At 42.6% G+C, this 17,322-nt stretch overlaps 1 protein-coding gene across 1 annotated transcript in view; it reads left to right on the top strand.

Annotated features, from left to right (window-relative positions):
• Positions 1 to 754: 754 nt before the first annotated feature.
• LOC308616401 (mucin-16-like) overlaps positions 755 to 17,322 on the top strand; it is a gene marked incomplete at its 5' end in the record, with an annotated part of 102,317 nt that continues 85,749 nt past the window's right edge. Inside the window, one exon of the mRNA XM_081232649.1 lies at positions 755 to 797. Within this exon, the coding sequence (XP_081088775.1) occupies positions 755 to 797 (43 nt within the window). The remainder of the gene's footprint in view (positions 798 to 17,322) is intronic.

A 17,322-nucleotide genomic window follows, 5' to 3' on the forward strand; every position in this document is an offset into this window, starting at 1 on the left:
GTTTTGGGTGGAATTATGAAAGGAAACTGAAATCTTTTGAATTGTGTGTAATGTTATGTGTGTATCTGTTAGCTCTCACTGGGGTCCACAATCTCCTGCCACAAAAGTTCAATAACCATTCATTCATTCATTCAATACATGTTTATTGATTATCTATAATATGCTAAGAATAGATTCAGAGGTCAATATAAGAGGTGGTATAACTATTATGATTAATGATTATGTAAATCTTTATAATTATTAGTCATATTTAGGTAAGAAATATTATTGCAACTGCTCACTTGTGTATGTTTGGTAGTCAAAGAAACTGAGGCTCAGAAGGATTAAACAACTTGCCAAGAAACATAACCAGTAGGTGACAGAGGTGGGGTTTGAAGGTCTAGGTCCACGGGGGCGGGTCCAGGTCCACATCTGTCTTCAGCAGGAGAGGAAAGATAAGGGAGGACATTTGGGGGTGGCTAAGAGGAGGAGAAAAGTCTGGGGTGAAGGGGAGAAAGAGGACAGGAGAGAAGAATTTGAGTAGAAGCCCTTTTCCATCATTTATTCATTCCACAAACATTCATTGGGCATACTGTGTGCTAGGCACTGCACTGGGGATGTAGTGGTGAGCAAAACGGACATCGCCTTTGCCGTCCTGGAGTTGCTGTTCCAGAGAAGAAGGGGTCGACAAACGAGCGAGGAAATGTATCATGTCTGGTGGTACTAATGCTTTGGGAAAAAGAGAAGAGAGATAGTGGGTGACAGGGGTGTAGGGATGGTTCTTGAAGAGGTGACATCTGAGCTGAGGACTGACCAGGGTGAGAATGGACTCATGTAGATATTTGGCAAAAGGATGTTTCAGGCAGTGGGAACAGCAGGTGCAAGGGCCCTGAGGCAGGACTGAGTTTAAGAAACAGTAACGAGATCAGAGTAAGGCACAGTGAATGAGTGGGAGAGAAGGAATTAGGGGAGGGACACAGGCTGGGGGTTGGGGATGGGGAGATAAATCAATAGGTCCTCATAGGTCATTGTAAGGAATTTGGCTTTTACGCTGACCTAAATCCAGGGCCATAAAGCTTGGTCCATGGTGCTCTTATTCTTTTTTTTTTTTTTGCGGTACGCGGGCCTCTGACTCTTGTGGCCTCTCCCGCTGAGGAGCACAGGCTCCGGACGCGCAGGCTCAGAGGCCATAGCTCACAGGCCCAGCCGCTCCGCTGCATGTGGGATCCTCCCGGACCAGGGCACGAACCCGTATCCCCTGCATCGGCAGGCGGACTCTCAACCACTGCGCCACCAGGGAAGCCCTCTTATTCTTATTTTTTAACCATGTTCTTCTGGCTGCTGCCTGGAGAATAGATTGGTGGGGGCAAGAGTAGAAGGCAGAGAGGCCGTTAGGAGGCTACTGTGATCATCCAGGACAAAGAGGATGATGACTGGGCTTGGGAGGTAGTGAGAAGCGGTCGACTTGTGAATAGATTTTAAAGACCTTGAAGGATTTGCTGATGGACAGGTCACTGGAAATGGGGTGCGTGCATGCAGGGAATTCAGGTGGTTGAGAAGAGAAATTAAGCAGTGCCCCAAATTAGTATTTTCAGAAGGGTCTGTGGGGTGAAAACCCTCAGTAGATAAAAGGAACAAGCATACGCTTTTTATCACGTTCATGGAAGCAGGGAAAATGGGCTTTGCTCTTAAGTGATGGGAAATGTCCTCCATCCTTGTCAGATGGTCCAAGAGGTCTGTGAGAGGAAGCTCTGGGGCCAGTTAGGCATGGTAGGTGAAGAATTGGGAGATCCTGGATCTGTTGAGATGTGTGAGGTTGGGGAAGGGGAAAGTAAGAAAGATAACTACAGATCCCTTTTACTGAGCGCTCATTATGGTTGGGGCATGCACAGAGGGATTTTAAGAAGATATTAACTCATTTAATGACCTCTACGGCCGTCCAGTGTGGCAGCCATGCTCATCCCCATTTTCCAGATGAGTAAAACTGAGTCAGAGCACATAGGAAATATATCCAAATTAATAGCCTCTTTCTGGTTCAACAAAACAGACACAGTCTTCCATGTTCCTGGAGCTGAAATTCTGGAAACAGGGACGGACATTAAACAAAGATGCAAATATATAACAACAGGTGGAACTAAAGGGATAGTGGGTGACAGAAGGAAAGTGGAATGAAACCAGCCAGGAATTTACCCGAGGCGGGTGTGTTGGAAGTAGAATCACAGAGTCATTGGATTTCTGACATCTCCTGCCTAAAAGTCTTCTGTTGGTGGGTTCAAGCTCCTGGAGGGAGGTAATAACAGATCTGGTCCTCAGGGTGAGGGCTGTTCTCCACCTGGTACCTTCATTGAGGTCTCTAGAGTTGAAATATCCTTTCTTTCCATCCCTGGCCCAGCGTTCTCAGCTTGGTGGGGGCAGCTCCCTCTCTTTCCAGCTTGCCTGGCACCCCCGGCTTCCCTCTGATGGCTCTTGTGTTCTTTCTGCATCTGCAGTTTGAGTCCATTTGCCAGAGCTGTGCAGTCCACTAAGATAGCCACTAGCTTCCCGTGGCTACTGAGCACTTGATATGTGGCTGGTCCAAACTGAGCATGAGACAAAGGCTTAGTTAAAAAAATTAAACAGAGTAAAGGAATGCAGAATTTCTCATTGACACTTTGGAAATGTCAGGTTCAATAAAGCACATCATTAGAACTAATATAATAGTGACAAAAACCCTCTTCTTGATCAAACTTTAGTCAGGCTCTTCTGAGTCCTCTTCTTTTTTTTTTTTTTTTGTATGGTGATGGATGGTAACTAAACTTATTGTGATGATCATTTTGCAGTATGTGCATGTATCAAATCATCATGTCATACACCTAATTTAAGGAATCAATGTTACATGTCAATTTTATCTCAGTAAAACTGGAAGAAAAAAAAAGATCTACCATATTAACCCGGAAGGACAAACACATCATCTTATTCTTGGAAGACTTTGTAAGTGAAAATCCCACAGAAACAAGTTGGTGTAGGTGGAATACCATAAAATACGTGGGAGCAAGAGTAGAACAGGAGAGGAGTGCTTAAGGCTATAGCATTGAAGAAATAGTCTACTTCACAGCCTTCTCTCCAACTGCTGACAAAGAGCCAGTGTCGAAGGAAAGAGACGGGCCTTTTGCACGGTGGGTAAGGTGCTGAGTTCTGGCTGCCCGTCAAAGTGAGTTGAGCCAGACCAAGAAAACTCTGGGATGATGAAATTTCACTCAAGAGTGGACATAATAAAACCTCAACCTCTCATCAGTGCCCTTTCCCCAGGTTTGCCTTCAATCATCACATCCTAAAGCTCACATTGGACACATGTATTCACAGGCCAACTTGAGCACAGAGCTGCATTTTCAGGCAATCTAGATCCAATTGCCCAAACTGCATGCACACATTTATCCTGCTCTCTCAAATGTCGTTTTATTCATTAAAACATAAGCTCAATATGCCGTACACAGTAAGGCCAGTTAAACAGAAAAGCATGAAAGGATACGATGTATAAACTGTAAACAACAGTCGTCCCTCAGTATCGGAGGGGGATTGGTTCCAGGAACCCCTCGGATACCAAAACCCACAGACGCTCATTTCTTTTATATAAGATGAGATAGTATTTGCACATAACCTATACACATCCTCCTGTATACTTTATTTTTTATTTTTTTTATTTTTTTTGATGATATAAAATAGTCTTTTATTGCAGTTAAAACTTGTATTTCCCTGATTACTGACAAGGTTAGCATTTCTTTTTTTTAATTTTTTAATTAGTTTCTGCTTTATAACAAAGTGAATCAGTCATACATATACATCTGTTCCCACATCCCTTCCCTCATGCATCTCCCTCCCTCCCACCCTCCCCATCCCACCCCTCCAGGCGGTCACAAAGCACCGAGCTGATCTCCCTGTGCTCTGTGGCTGCTTCCCACTATCTATCTACCTTACGTTTGGTAGTGTATATATGTCCATGCCTCTCTTTTGCTTTGTCACAGCTTACCCTTCCCCCTCCCCATATCCTCAAGTCCATTCTCAAGTAGGTCTGTGTCTTTATTCCCGTTTTGCCCCTAGGTCCTTCATGACTTTTTTTTTTTTTAATTCCGTATATATGTGTTAGCATACGGTATTTGTCTTTCTCTTTCTGACTTACTTCACTCTGTATGACAGACTCTAGGTCTATCCACCTCATTACAAATAGCTCAGTTTCGTTTCTTTTTATGGCTGAGTAATATTCCATTGTATATATGTGCCACATCTTCTTTATCCATTCATCCGATGATGGACACTTAGGTTGTTTCCAGCTCCGGGCTATTGTGAATAGAGCTGCAATGAACATTTTGGTACATGTCTCTTTTGGAATTATGGTTTTCTCAGGGTATATGCCTAGTAGTGGGATTGCTGGGTCATATGGTAGTTCTATTTTTAGTTTTTTAAGGAACCTCCATACTGTTCTCCATAGTGGCTGTACCAATTCACATTCCCACCAGCAGTGCAAGAGTGTTCCCTTTTTTCCACACCCTCTCCAGCATTTATTGTTTCTAGATTTCTTGATGATGGCCATTCTGACTGGTGTGAGATGATATCTCATTGTAGTTTTGATTTGCATTTCTCTAATGATTAATGATGTTGAGCATTCTTTCATGTGTTTGTTGGCAGTCTGTATATCTTCTTTGGAGAAATGCCTATTTAAGTCTTCTGCCCATTTTTGGATTGGGTTGTTTGTTTTTTTGCTATTGAGCTGCATGAGCTGTTTATAAATTTTGGAGATTAATCCTTTGTCAGTTGCTTCATTTGCAAATATTTTCTCCCATTCTGAGGGTTGTCTTTTGGTCTTGTTTATGGTTTCCTTTGCTGTGCAAAAGCTTTGAAGTTTCATTAGGTCCCATTTGTTTATCTTTGTTTTTATTTCCATTTCTCTAGGAGGTGGGTCCAAAAGGATCTTGCTGTGATTTATGTCATAGAGTGTTCTACCTATGTTTTCCTCTAAGAGTTTGATAGTTTCTGGCCTTACATTTAAGTCTTTAATCCATTTTGAGCTTATTTTTGTGTATGGTGTTAGGGAATGATCTAATCTCAAACTTTTACATGTCCCTGTCCAGTTTTCCCAGCACCACTTATTGAAGAGGCTGTCCTTTCTCCACTGTACATTCCTGCCTCCTTTATCAAAGATAAGTTGGCCATATGTGCGTGGGTTTATCTCTGGGCTTTCTATCCTGATCCACTGATCTATCTTTCTGTTTTTATGCCAGTACCACACTGTCTTGATTACTGTAGCTTTGTAGTATAGTCTGAAGTCAGGGAGCCTGATTCCTCCAGCTCCGTTTTTCGTTCTCAAGATTGCTTTGGCTATTCGGGGTCTTTTGTTTTTCCAAACAAATTTTGAAATTTTTTGTTCTAGTTCTGTGAAAAATGCCAGTGGTAGTTTGATAGGGATTGCATTGAATCTGTAGATTGCTTTGGGTAGTAGAGTCATTTTCACAATATTGATTCTTCCAATCCAGAAGCATGGTATATCTCTCCATCTATTTGTATCATCTTTAATTTCTTTCATCAGTGTCTTATAATTTTCTGCATACAGGTCTTTTGTCTCCTTAGGTAGGTTTATTCCTAGATATTTTATTCTTTTTGTTGCAGTGGTAAATGGGAGTGTTTTCTTGATTTCATTTTCAGATTTTTCATCATTAGTGTACAGGAATGCCAGAGATTTCTGTACATTAATTTTGTATCCTGCTACTTTACCAAATTCATTGATTAGTTCTAGTAGTTTTTCGGTAGCATCTTTAGGATTCTCTATGTATAGTATCATGTCATCTGCAAACAGTGACAGCTTTACTTCTTCTTTTCCGATTTGGATTCCTTTTATTTCCTTTTCTTCTCTGATTGCTGTGGCTAAAACTTCCAAAACTATGTTGAATAAGAGTGGTGAGAGTGGGCAGCCTTGTCTTGTTCCTGATCTTAGTGGAAATGGTTTCAGTTTTTCACCATTGAGGACAATGTTGGCTGTGGGTTTGTCATATATGGCCTTTATGATGTTGAGGAAAGTTCCCTCTATGCCTACTTTCTGCAGGGTTTTTATCATAAATGGGTGTTGAATTTTGTCGAAAGCTTTCTCTGCATCTATTGAGATGATCATATGGTTTTTCTCCTTCAACTTGTTAATATGGTGTATCACATTGATTGATTTGCGTATATTGAAGAATCCTTGCATTCCTGGAATAAACCCCACTTGATCATGGTGTATGATTGTTTTAATGTGCTGTTGGATTCTGTTTGCTAGTATTTTGTTGAGGATTTTTGCATCTATGTTCATCAGTGATATTGGCCTGTAGTTTTCTTTCTTTGTGACATCCTTGCCTGGTTTTGGTATCAAGGTGATGGTGGCCTCGTAGAATGACTTTGGGAGTGTTCCTTCCTCTGATATTGTTTGGAAGAGTTTGAGAAGGATGGGTGTTAGCTCTTCTCTAAATGTTTGACAGAATTCGCCTGTGAAGCCATCTGGTCCTGGGCTTTTGTTTGATGGAAGATTTTTAATCACAGTTTCAATTTCAGTGGTTGTGATTGGTCTATTCATATTTTCTATTTCTTCCTGAGTCAGTCTTGGCAGGTTGTGCATTTCTAAGAATTTGTCCATCTCTTCCAGGTTGTCCATTTTATGGGCATAGAGTTGCTTGTAGTAATCTCTCATGATCTTTTGTATTTCTGCAGTGTCAGTTGTTACTTCTCCTTTTTCATTTCTAATTCTATTGATTTGAGTCTTCTCCCTTTTTTTCTTGATGAGTCTGGCTAATGGTTTATCAATTTTGTTTATCTCCTCAAAGAACCAGCTTTTAGTTTTATTGATCTTTGCTATCGTTTCCTTCATTTCTTTTTCATTTATTTCTGATCTGATTTTTATGATTTCTTTCCTTCTGCTAACTTTGGGGTGTTTTTGTTCTTCTTTCTCTAATTGCTTTAGGTGCAAGGTTAGGTTGTTTATTCGAGATGTTTCCTGTTTCTTAAGGTGGGATTGTATTGCTATAAACTTCCCTCTTAGAACTGCTTTTGCTGCATTCCATAGGTTTTGGGTCGTCGTGTCTCCATTGTCATTTGTTTCTAGGTATTTTTTAATTTCCTCTTTGATTTCTTCAGTGATCACTTCGTTATTGAGTAGTGTATTGTTTAGCCTCCATGTGTTTGTTTTTTTTTTTTTTTTTTTTTTTTTTTTTTTTTGCTGTACGTGGGCCTCTCACTGTTGTGTCCTCTCCCGTTGCGGAGCACAGGCTCCGGATGCGCAGGCTCAACGGCCATGGCTCACGGGCCCAACCGCTCCGCGGCATGTGGGATCCTCCCAGACCGGGGCATGAACCCGTGTCCCCTGCATCGGCAGGCGGACTCCCAACCACTGCGCCACCAGGGAAGCCCCTATGTGTTTGTATTTTTTACAGCTCTTTTCCTGTAATTGATATCTAGTCTCATAGCATTGTGGTCAGAAAAGACACTTGATACAATTTCAATTTTCTTAAATTTACCAAGGCTTGATTTGTGACCCAAGATATGATCTATCCTGGAGAATGTTCCATGAGCACTTGAGAAAAATGTGTATTCTGTTGTTTTTGGATGGAATGTCCTATAAATATCAACTAAGTCCATCTTGTTTAATGTATCATTTAAAGCTTGTGTTTCCTTATTTATTTTCATTTTGGAAGATCTGTCCATTGGTGAAAGTGGGGTGTTAAAGTCCCCTACTATGATTGTGTTACTGTCGATTTCTCCTTTTATGGCTGTTAGTATTTGCCTTATGTATTGAGGTGCTCCTATGTTTGGTGCATAAATATTTACAATTGTTATATCTTCTTCTTGGATCGATCCCTTGATCATTATGTAGTGTCCTTCTTTGTCTCTTCTAGTAGTCTTTATTTTAAAGTCTATTTTGTCTGATATGAGAATTGCTACTCCAGCTTTCTTTTGGTTTCCATTTGCATGGAATATCTTTTTCCATCCCCTTACTTTCAGTCTGTATGTGTCTCTAGGTCTGAAGTGGGTCTCTTGTAGACAGCATATATATGGGTCTTGTTTTTGTATCCATTCAGCCAATCTGTGTCTTTTGGTGGGAGCATTTAGTCCATTTACATTTAAGGTAATTATCGATATGTATGTTCCTATTCCCATTTTCCTAACTGTTTTGGGTTCGTTATTGTAGGTCTTTTCCTTCTGTTGTGTTTCTTGCCTAGAGAAGTTCCTTTAGCATTTGTTGTAAAGCTGGTTTGGTGGTGCTGAACTCTCTCAGCTTTTGCTTGTCTGTAAACGTTTTAATTTCTCCATCAAATCTGAATGAGATCCTTGCTGGGTAGAGTAATCTTGGTTGCAGGTTTTTCTCCTTCATCACTTTAATTATGTCCTGCCACTCCCTTCTGGCTTGTAGAGTTTCTGCTGATAGATCAGCTGTTATCCTGATGGGGATTCCCTTGTGTGTTATTTGTTGTTTTTGCCTTGCTGCTTTTAATATGATTTCTTTGTGTTTAATTTTTGACAGTTTGATTAATATGTGTCTTGGCGTATTTCTCCTTGGATTTATTCTGTATGGGACTCTCTGTGCTTCCTGGACTTGATTAACTATTTCCTTTCCCATATTAGGGAAGTTTTCAACTATAATCTCTTCAAATATTTTCTCAGTCCCTTTCTTTTTCTCTTCTTCTTCTGGAACCCCTATAATTCGAATGTTGGTGCGTTTAATGTTGTCCCAGAGGTCTCTGAGACTGTCCTCTGTTCTTTTCATTCTTTTTCTTTATTTTGCTCTGCAGCAGTTATTTCCACTATTTTATCTTCCACCTCACTTATCCGTTCTTCTGCCTCAGTCATTCTGCTATTGATCCCATCTAGAGTATTTTTTATTTCATGTATTGTGTTTTTAATCGATGCTTGATTCATCTTTAGTTCTTCTAGGTCCTTGTTAACTGTTTCTTGCATTTTGTCTATTCTATTTCCAAGATTTTGGATCTTGGAAATAGAATCTTGGATCATCTTTACCATCATTATTCTGAATTCTTTTTCAGGTAGACTGCCTATTACGTCTTCATTTGTTAGGTCTGGTGGGTTTTTATCTTGTTCCTTCTCCTGCTGTGTGTTTTTCTGTCTTCTCATTTTGCTTATGTTACTGTGTTTGGGGTCTCCTTTTTGCAGGCTGCAGGTTCGTAGTTCCCGTTGTTTTTGGTGTCTGTCCCCAGTGGCTAAGGTTGGTTTAGTGGGTTGTGTAGGCTTCCTGGTGGAAGGTACTAGTGCCTGTGTTCTGGTGAATAAGGCTGGATCTTGTCTTTCTGGTGGGCAGGTCCACGTCTGGTGGTGTGTTTTGGGGTGTCTGCGGACTTTTTATGATTTTAGGCCACCTCTCTGCTAATGGGTGGCGTTGTGTTTCTGTCTTGCTAGTTGTTTGGCATAGGGTGTCCAGCACTGTAGCTTGCTGGTCGTTGAGTGAAGCTGGGTGCTGGTGTTGAGATGGAGATCTCTGGAAGATTTTCGCCGCTTGATATTATGTGGAGCTGGGAGGTCTCTTGTGGACCAGTGTCCTGAAGTTGGCTCTCCCACCTCAGAGGCACAGCACTGACTCCTGGCTCCTCAATTTGGGATGATTTGTTGTCTATTCATGTATTCCACAGATGCAGGGTACATCAAGTTGATTGTGGAGCTTTAATCCGCTGCTTCTGAGGCTGCTGGGAGAGGTTTCCCTTTCTCTTCTTTGTTCTCACAGCTCCTGGGTCTCAGCTTTGGATTTGGCCCCGCCTCTGCGTGTAGGTCGCCGGAGGGCGTCTGTTCTTCGCTCAGACAGGACAGGGTTAAAGGAGCAGCCTCTTCGGGGACTCTGGCTCACTCAGGCCGGGCGGGAGGGAGGGGCACGGAGTGCGGGGCGAGCCTGCAGCGGCAGAGGTCGGCGTGACGTTGCACCAGCCCGAGGCGCGCCGTGCGTCCTCCCAGGGAAGCCGCCCCTGGATCCCGGGACCCCGGCAGTGACGGGCTGCACAGGCTCCCGGAAGGGCGGTGTGGACAGTGACCTGCGCTCGCACACAGGCTTCTTGGCGGCGGCAGCAGCAGCCCCAGCGTCCCACGCCCGTCACTGGGCTCCGCGCTTTCAGTCGTGACTCGCGCCCGTCTGTGGAGCCCCTTTAAGCAGCGCTCTTAATCCCCTCTCCTCGCGCACCAGGAAACCAAGAGGGAAGAAAAAGTCTCTTGCCTCTTCGGCAGCTCCAGAGTTTTCCCGGACTCCCTGCCGGCTAGCTGTGGCACATTAGCCCCCTTCAGGCTGAGTTCTCGCCGCCAGCCCCAGTCCTTTCCCTGCGCTCTGACCGAAGCCCGAGCCTCAGCTTCCAGCGCCGCCCGCCCTGGCGGGCGAGCAGACAAGCCTCTCGGGCGGGTGAGTGCCGCTCGGCACCGATCCTCTGTGTGGGAATCTCTCCGCTTTGCCCTACCCAGGTATGTGGGGAGTTTCTTGCCTTTTGGGAGGTCTGGGGTCTTCTGCCAGCATTCAGTAGGTGTTCTGTAGGAGTTGTTCCACGTGTAGCTGTATTTCTGGTGTATCCGTGGGGAGGAACGTGATCTCCGCGTCTTACTCTTCCGCCATCTTACCCTCCTCCTGAGTCCTCTTCTTGAGTTGACCTTGACCTTGGCTTTCTGTTTCCATTCTATCCTTGTCAAGGCTGCCTAGCCCAGTCTCAGCAAGAATCTGGCGAAGGCAGTTTATCAAGAATCCCCCCATCCTTGATATCTGATTATCCCTGACATCTGATCAGTTTCCTCATCCCTCACCTTTGCTGTACAAATCTTTGACCTACCTTTAGCAAGAGTCCTGGTAGTTCAGTTAAACAAGAATCCTCCTCCCCTTGAAGTCTCCTCAGTGATTTTTCCGTGCATGGACCACCCTGACCCTGCTCCCTGGCTATAAATCCCCACTTGTCCTATTGTATTCTGAGTTAACCCTGATCTCTCTCCCCTACTGTAATTCTTCTATTAAATAAAGTAGTCCTCACCATTTTAACAAGTGTTAGAATATTTTTTCTTTTAACAGTAGAAAATTTAAAATTATCTTTGTGGCTTGCATTTGTGACTCATATTTCTAAGGAACAGCCCTGCATTGGCAGGTGGCACAGTATCCTCCCCTCCTACCCTGGGGCAGATTTTCCTAGACCTACTTTCATTGCTGACTATGAGCTTTAGTTTCTTCTTTCCATTCATCAATCTATCTCTCCAGTCTGCTTAGCATCCCTAGGTAAAGGTAATGGCTGGCACACCTATTTTTGAAAGGTTGCTCATTCCTTCCTTCCTTCCTTCCTTCCTTCCTTCCTTCCTTCCTTCATATATTCTGCCAGTGTTAAAGAAAAAAATACTTAATGACATTTTTAAAACATGGTAAAAAAGACTTTACACAAGGGGAAGACTATCAGGTATAGGGCCCACTGTGATGGAATTTTCCACTGGGGGAGTGAGATTGGGCTTAAGTCCATAAACAACATGGGCCAGTGGAAAGTTATAGCTAAAGAGCAGGATGGCAGGTTGGGGGTGGGGCAGGGTCAATGGATAAAAAATTACTAAGAGGAAACATCAGGGGCAAGGAGGATTTCGGCAAAACCAGCTAGATAATAGATATCATTATATTATATTACTATATTAGGCATTAGATATTGAAAGTGATCCGGGTGGAGTGGTTCTTGCTAAAATTTAATTTTCCAAGGAAGTGCACACATGCGGCTATGAGAAGTTTCTGAAGTCTGATTAAAGTTTGGTCAAGCAAAGAATCTTTGTCACCAGCCAACCACCCAGCTAGCCTTCTGTGATATTGTAATTTATAATAAGAAGTATATATTTGGTCTTCATCCAGTTTCTGGCACAGAGCTCCTAAAACCCTTGGAAATGTTGAAAGTGATCAAGTTGTCTTTTGTTATGTTAATGAGGTGACTTTTGGTCCTCACCTAAGGATGGGGGCTGGTTGCCAAGGACACCTAACTGTTGATTAGACGGGGAGAGGTAAGGGGCTGGAGGTTGAATCAGTCTCCAATGGCCAATGATTTAGTCAGTCAGGCCTATGTAATGAAGTGTCCATAAACACCCAAAAGGACAGGGTTTGGAGAGTTTCTGGGTCAGAGGAGATTTGGGGAAAATGGCAAGCCTGGAGACAGCATAGAAGTTGCATCCTTTCGCAGTACATTGGCCTGTGCATCTCTTCCATCTGGCTGTTGCTAAGTTTTATCTTTTTATAATAAACTGGTGATCTAGTAAGTAAACTATTTCTTTGAGTTTTGTGTGCCATCATTTCTAGCAAATTACTCAAACCCCAAAAAGGGGTCATGGGAACCTCTGATTTTATAGCCAGTTGGCTGGAAGCACAGGTAACGATTGTGCTTCTGAAGGGGGTGGGGGTGGGGAGGCGGGCAGTCTTGTAGAACTGAACTCTTAACCTGTGTAATCTGATGCTGCCCCTGGGGAGATAGTGTCAGAATTGAGTTGAATTGAGTTGAAATCTGCTGGTGTCTGAGAACTGCTTGCTGGTGTGGGAGGAAACCACCACATACCCTCACCACATTGGAATTTGAGTCTCAGAGCACCGAAAGACCTTCTATATGCTAGGCTTTATGCTGAGCCCTGGGATTACCACTCCTTGGAGAAAGGACTTCACGGTGTTCCAGGACAGCTTCAGATGCTAAGGACACAGTGATGAATTTGGCTGAGAGGAGAGACAATTTTCGGCAGCAGTGGAGAATCTGAATGTCTTAGTCTTCTCAGACTGCCAGAACAAAATGGACTGATAGCTTAAACAATCAAAATTTATTTTCTAATAGTTCTGGAGGTTGGAAGTCCAAGATCAAGGTGCCAGCAGGGTTGGTGTCTGGTGAGAGCTCGCTCCTTGGGTTGCAGGTGGCTGTCTTCTTAGCTTCTCACTGTGTTGTCATATGGCCTTTCCTCTGTGCCTTCGTGAAGAAAAGAGAGCGAATCTTTTCCTATAAGACCATTAATCCCATCATGAGGACCCCACCCTCATGACCTAATCTAATCCTAATTGGATCCCAAAGGTCTCATCTCCAAATACCACCACACCGGGGGTTAGAGCTTCAATATATGAATTTTAGGTGGAAGCAAACATTCAACTGAAGCTTTGTTCTACACATCCAGGGTTGGAGATGCCTCGTAGGCATCCACAAAGAGATGTCAAGCAGTTTGGTACAGGAGAATAGAGCTCAGTGGAGAGAGAGAGAATGAGAGAGAGATTTTAATTTTAAGTAATTGACTCACACAGTTATTGAAGCTGACAAGTCCCAAAATCTGTAGGGTGAGTCAGCAAGCTGGAGACCCAGGAGAACAGATGGTATAAGTTCCAGTCTAAGTCTGAAGGCCTGAGCACCAGGAGAGCCAATGATGTGCTTCCCGTAAGAAAACCTGAGACCCAGGAAGAACCAATGTTTCAGTTTGAGTTCAAAGGCTGGAAAAAGCTCATGTCTCACTCCAAAGCTAGTTAGGCAGGAGGAATTCTGTCTTAGTTGGGGGAAGGTCAGGCTTTTGATCTCTTTAGTCTTTCAACTGATTGGATGAGGCCCACCCACTTTAGGGAGGGCAGTGTGCTTTACTTGGTCTACCATTTCAAGTGTTAATCTCATCCAAAAACACCCTAACAGAAATATCCAGAATAATGTTGACCAAACATGTGGGCATTCGTGGCTAAGTCAAACTGACACATATGCTTAACCATCACAGAAGACATTGATGATTCTTGTTGAATCTGTTATTCTTATCATGGTTGCAAAATGTTGGTTTCCGGGCTTCCCAGGTGGCGCAGTGGTTGAGAGTCCGCCTGCCGATGCAGGGGACACGGGTTTGTGCCCCGGTCCGGGAAGATCCCACATGCCGTGGCTGGGCCCGTGAGCCATGGCCGCTGAGCCTGCGCGTCTGGAGCCTGTGCTCCGCAACGGGAGAGGCCACAACAGTGAGAGGCCCGCGTACCGCCAAAAAAAAACAAACAAACAAACAAACAAAAATGTTGGTTTTCTACCTCCACCATTTCTTCTGCATTTATTGGCTGGCATTCTACTGTGAGGAAAGCTTTCTTTTTTCCTTCATTTAGGTAAATATGATTCATTATTAATTTATGTTAGCATAAACTCTTGATTCTTAGTGCGTTCAATGGAGTATCATTGGTTACTATCATTATTTATGCTGATGCTCAAATGATCTCAGCTTTAGCCAATAGGAGCTCTTCCAGGATGTCTCCTTTGTCCTATCAACATGTCCCCATTAATATATGAGCACTTCCTTACTTTCTGGTACAAGATATCCCAGGACTTTTTGCTTTTGATACCCTCCAAGACAGGAATCTTTGTTTTGCTTGTTGATGTTTCCTAAATGTTTAAAACAGTGCCTGGCACACAGTAGGCACTCAATATATATTTGTTGAAAGAATAAATAAAAGAATGAGTGAAGTGTCTCCGGCTAGAGTTTGAGAGGGATCAGAACACTCCTTGCTTGTCTGTCAACGCCCTTGGTCTCATGTATATTTGTCTCCTCACTAAGATCTTGGCGTACATATATATGGGTAGTTAAGGGAGTGTGGGTATGTCCATGAATTGGTATATGTCAATATACAAACTTCTGTCCTCTTGTGGTTAAATCTGTGTGCTGATCAGTTGGTGAGTGATGCTACTGTTTGCCTGGGGGTCATTCAGTATGTGGGGGTCAGTTCCTGGTGTTGCTTATTTGTGGGTGTACATTCAGGGAGCTGGGGGTTCCTGTGTAGAGTATCTGTTAGAAAAGTGTGTTTTGGTTGAGGAGACTGAATGTCTGTGAATATATTTGAGAGTAAGAATTTATATTTTTAAAGTTTTAATTGCAACATAATTAACATGTTATATTAGTTTCAGGTGTACAACATAAAGGTTCAATATTTGTATATATTGCAAAGGATCACCACAGTAAGTTTAGTTAACACCCATAACCCCACATAATTACAATTTTTTTTCTTGTGAAGAGAACTTTTAGGATCTAGTCTCTTAGCAACTTTCATATATACAATCCATTATTATAAACTATAGTTACCATGCTGTACATTACATTCCCAGGACTTGTTTATTTAAAAACTGGAAGTTTGTATCTTTTGATCCCCTTCACACATTTTGCCCATCTCTTACCCCCTGCCTCTGGCAATTATCAATCTGTTCTCTGTATCTCTGAGTTATTGTTTTGTTTTTAGATTCCACATATAAGTGAGATCATATGATATTTGTCCTTCTCTGTCTGACTTATTTCACTTAGCATAACGCCCTCAAGATCTATCCATGTTGTTGCAAATGGCAAGATTTCCTTCTTTTAATAGATGAATAATATTCCATTATATATATATGTGTATATGTATGTATATATATATGTACACACACACACACACACACACACATATATATATATATATCACATTTTCTTGATCCATTCATCCATCGATGGACACTTACGTTGTTTCCATATCTTGGCTATTGTAAATAATGCTACAGTGAACATGGGTGTGCAGATAACTTTTTTTTTAAACAAAATTTTCACTTTATTTATTTATTTTATTTTATTTTGTGTGTGTGTGTGTGTGGCTGTGTTGGGTCTTCGTTGCTGTGAGGGCTTTCTCTAGTTGCGGAGAGTGGGGGCTACTCTTCATTGCGGTGCACGGGCATCTCATTGTGGTGGCTTCTCTTTGTTGCGGAGCAGGGCTCTAGGCACGTGGGCTTCAGTCGTTGTGGCATGTGGGCTCAGTAGTTGTGGCCTGTGGGCTCTAGAGCACAGGTTCAGTAGTTGTGGCGCATGGGCTTAGTTGCTCTGCGGCATGTGGGATCTTCCCAGACCAGGGCTCGAACCCATGTCCCCTGCATTGGCAGGCAGATTCTTAACCACTGCGCCACCAGGGAAGTTCCACAGATATCTTTTTGATTCAGTGTTTTCATTTCCTTCAGATAAATACCCAGAAGTGGAATTGCTGGATCATATGGTAATGCTATTTTTAACTTTTTGAGAAATCTCCATACTGTTTTCCATAGTGGCTGCACCAATTTACATTCCTACCAACAGTGCACAAGGAGAACTTCTTTATTTTTGCTTGTTAACATTATTACTGCTGTCAATTGCTATGTAAAAAACAAGCAAGCAAACAAAAAACTCCAAAATGTGGCAGCTTGAAACAACAACCATCCAACATCTCATGGTTCCATGATTTGTCTGGGCTGATGCGGGAAATTCTTCTGGCCATAAAGTGTTAGCTGAGGCTACAGTCATGTGAAGCATTGACTGGACTGGACCTTCCAGATGGTTCCCTCCCGTGGGTGGGAGCTTGGTGCTGGTTGTCAGTGGAGCTACTGACCAGAGCATCTTGACTCTCCTCCACTTGGCTTGGGCTTCTCACAGCATGGTTGATAACAGATGTCCTAAGGCTCAGCTTCAGAAGTCTCACAGTGCCACTTCTGTCATGTTCTAAGTTGGCTAAAACAAGTCACGCAGCTGAGCCCACCTCTCGATGGGAGGAAGGATTTGGGGCCATCTTGCACCCACTGCAGCTCTTGCCATCGTCACACATCACAAAATTAATGATGCTTCCTAAACATCATCAAACACCCAGTCCATGTTGGAATGCTCCTGTTATCTCTGATATGGCTTTTACGATTGGTTTCTTTGAATACAAGAACACAAGGTCCACATATTTGGTTGTTGTTTCTGTCTTGACTCTTTTTTAAAATTTATTTTATTGAAGAATAGTTGATTTACAGTGTTATGTTCATTTCTACTGTACAGCAAAGTGATTCAGTTTTACATATATATATTCTTTTCATATTCTTTCCATTAGGGTTTAATCACAGGATATTGAATATAGTTCCCTGTGCTATACAGTAGGACCTTGTTGTTTATCCATTCTATATATAATAGTTTGCATCTACTAATCCCAAACTGCCAATGCACCCCTCCCCCACCGCCCCTTCCCCCTGGGCAACCACAAGTCTGTCCTCTATGTCTGTGAGTCTGTTTCTGTTTTGTAGATAGGTTCATTTGTGTCATGTTTTAGATTCCACATATAAGTGATATCATAGGGTATTTGTGTTTCTCTTTCCAACTTACTTCACTTGGTATGATAATCTCTAGGTCCATCCATGTTGCTGCCAATGGCATTATTTCAATCTTTTTTATGGCTGAGTAATATTCCATTGTATATATGTACCACATCTTCTTTATCCATTCATCTGTCAATGGACGTTTAGGTTGTTTGCATGTCTTGGCTATTGTAGATAGTGCTGCAATGAACATTGGGGTGCATGTATTTTTTTTTTGTCTTTATTCCTGTCTTACCCCTATGTTCTT

This window comes from Mesoplodon bidens, assembly GCF_964165515.1.
Source record: "Mesoplodon bidens genome assembly, chromosome: 4".
NCBI classification, from domain to species: Eukaryota; Metazoa; Chordata; class Mammalia; order Artiodactyla; family Ziphiidae; genus Mesoplodon; species Mesoplodon bidens.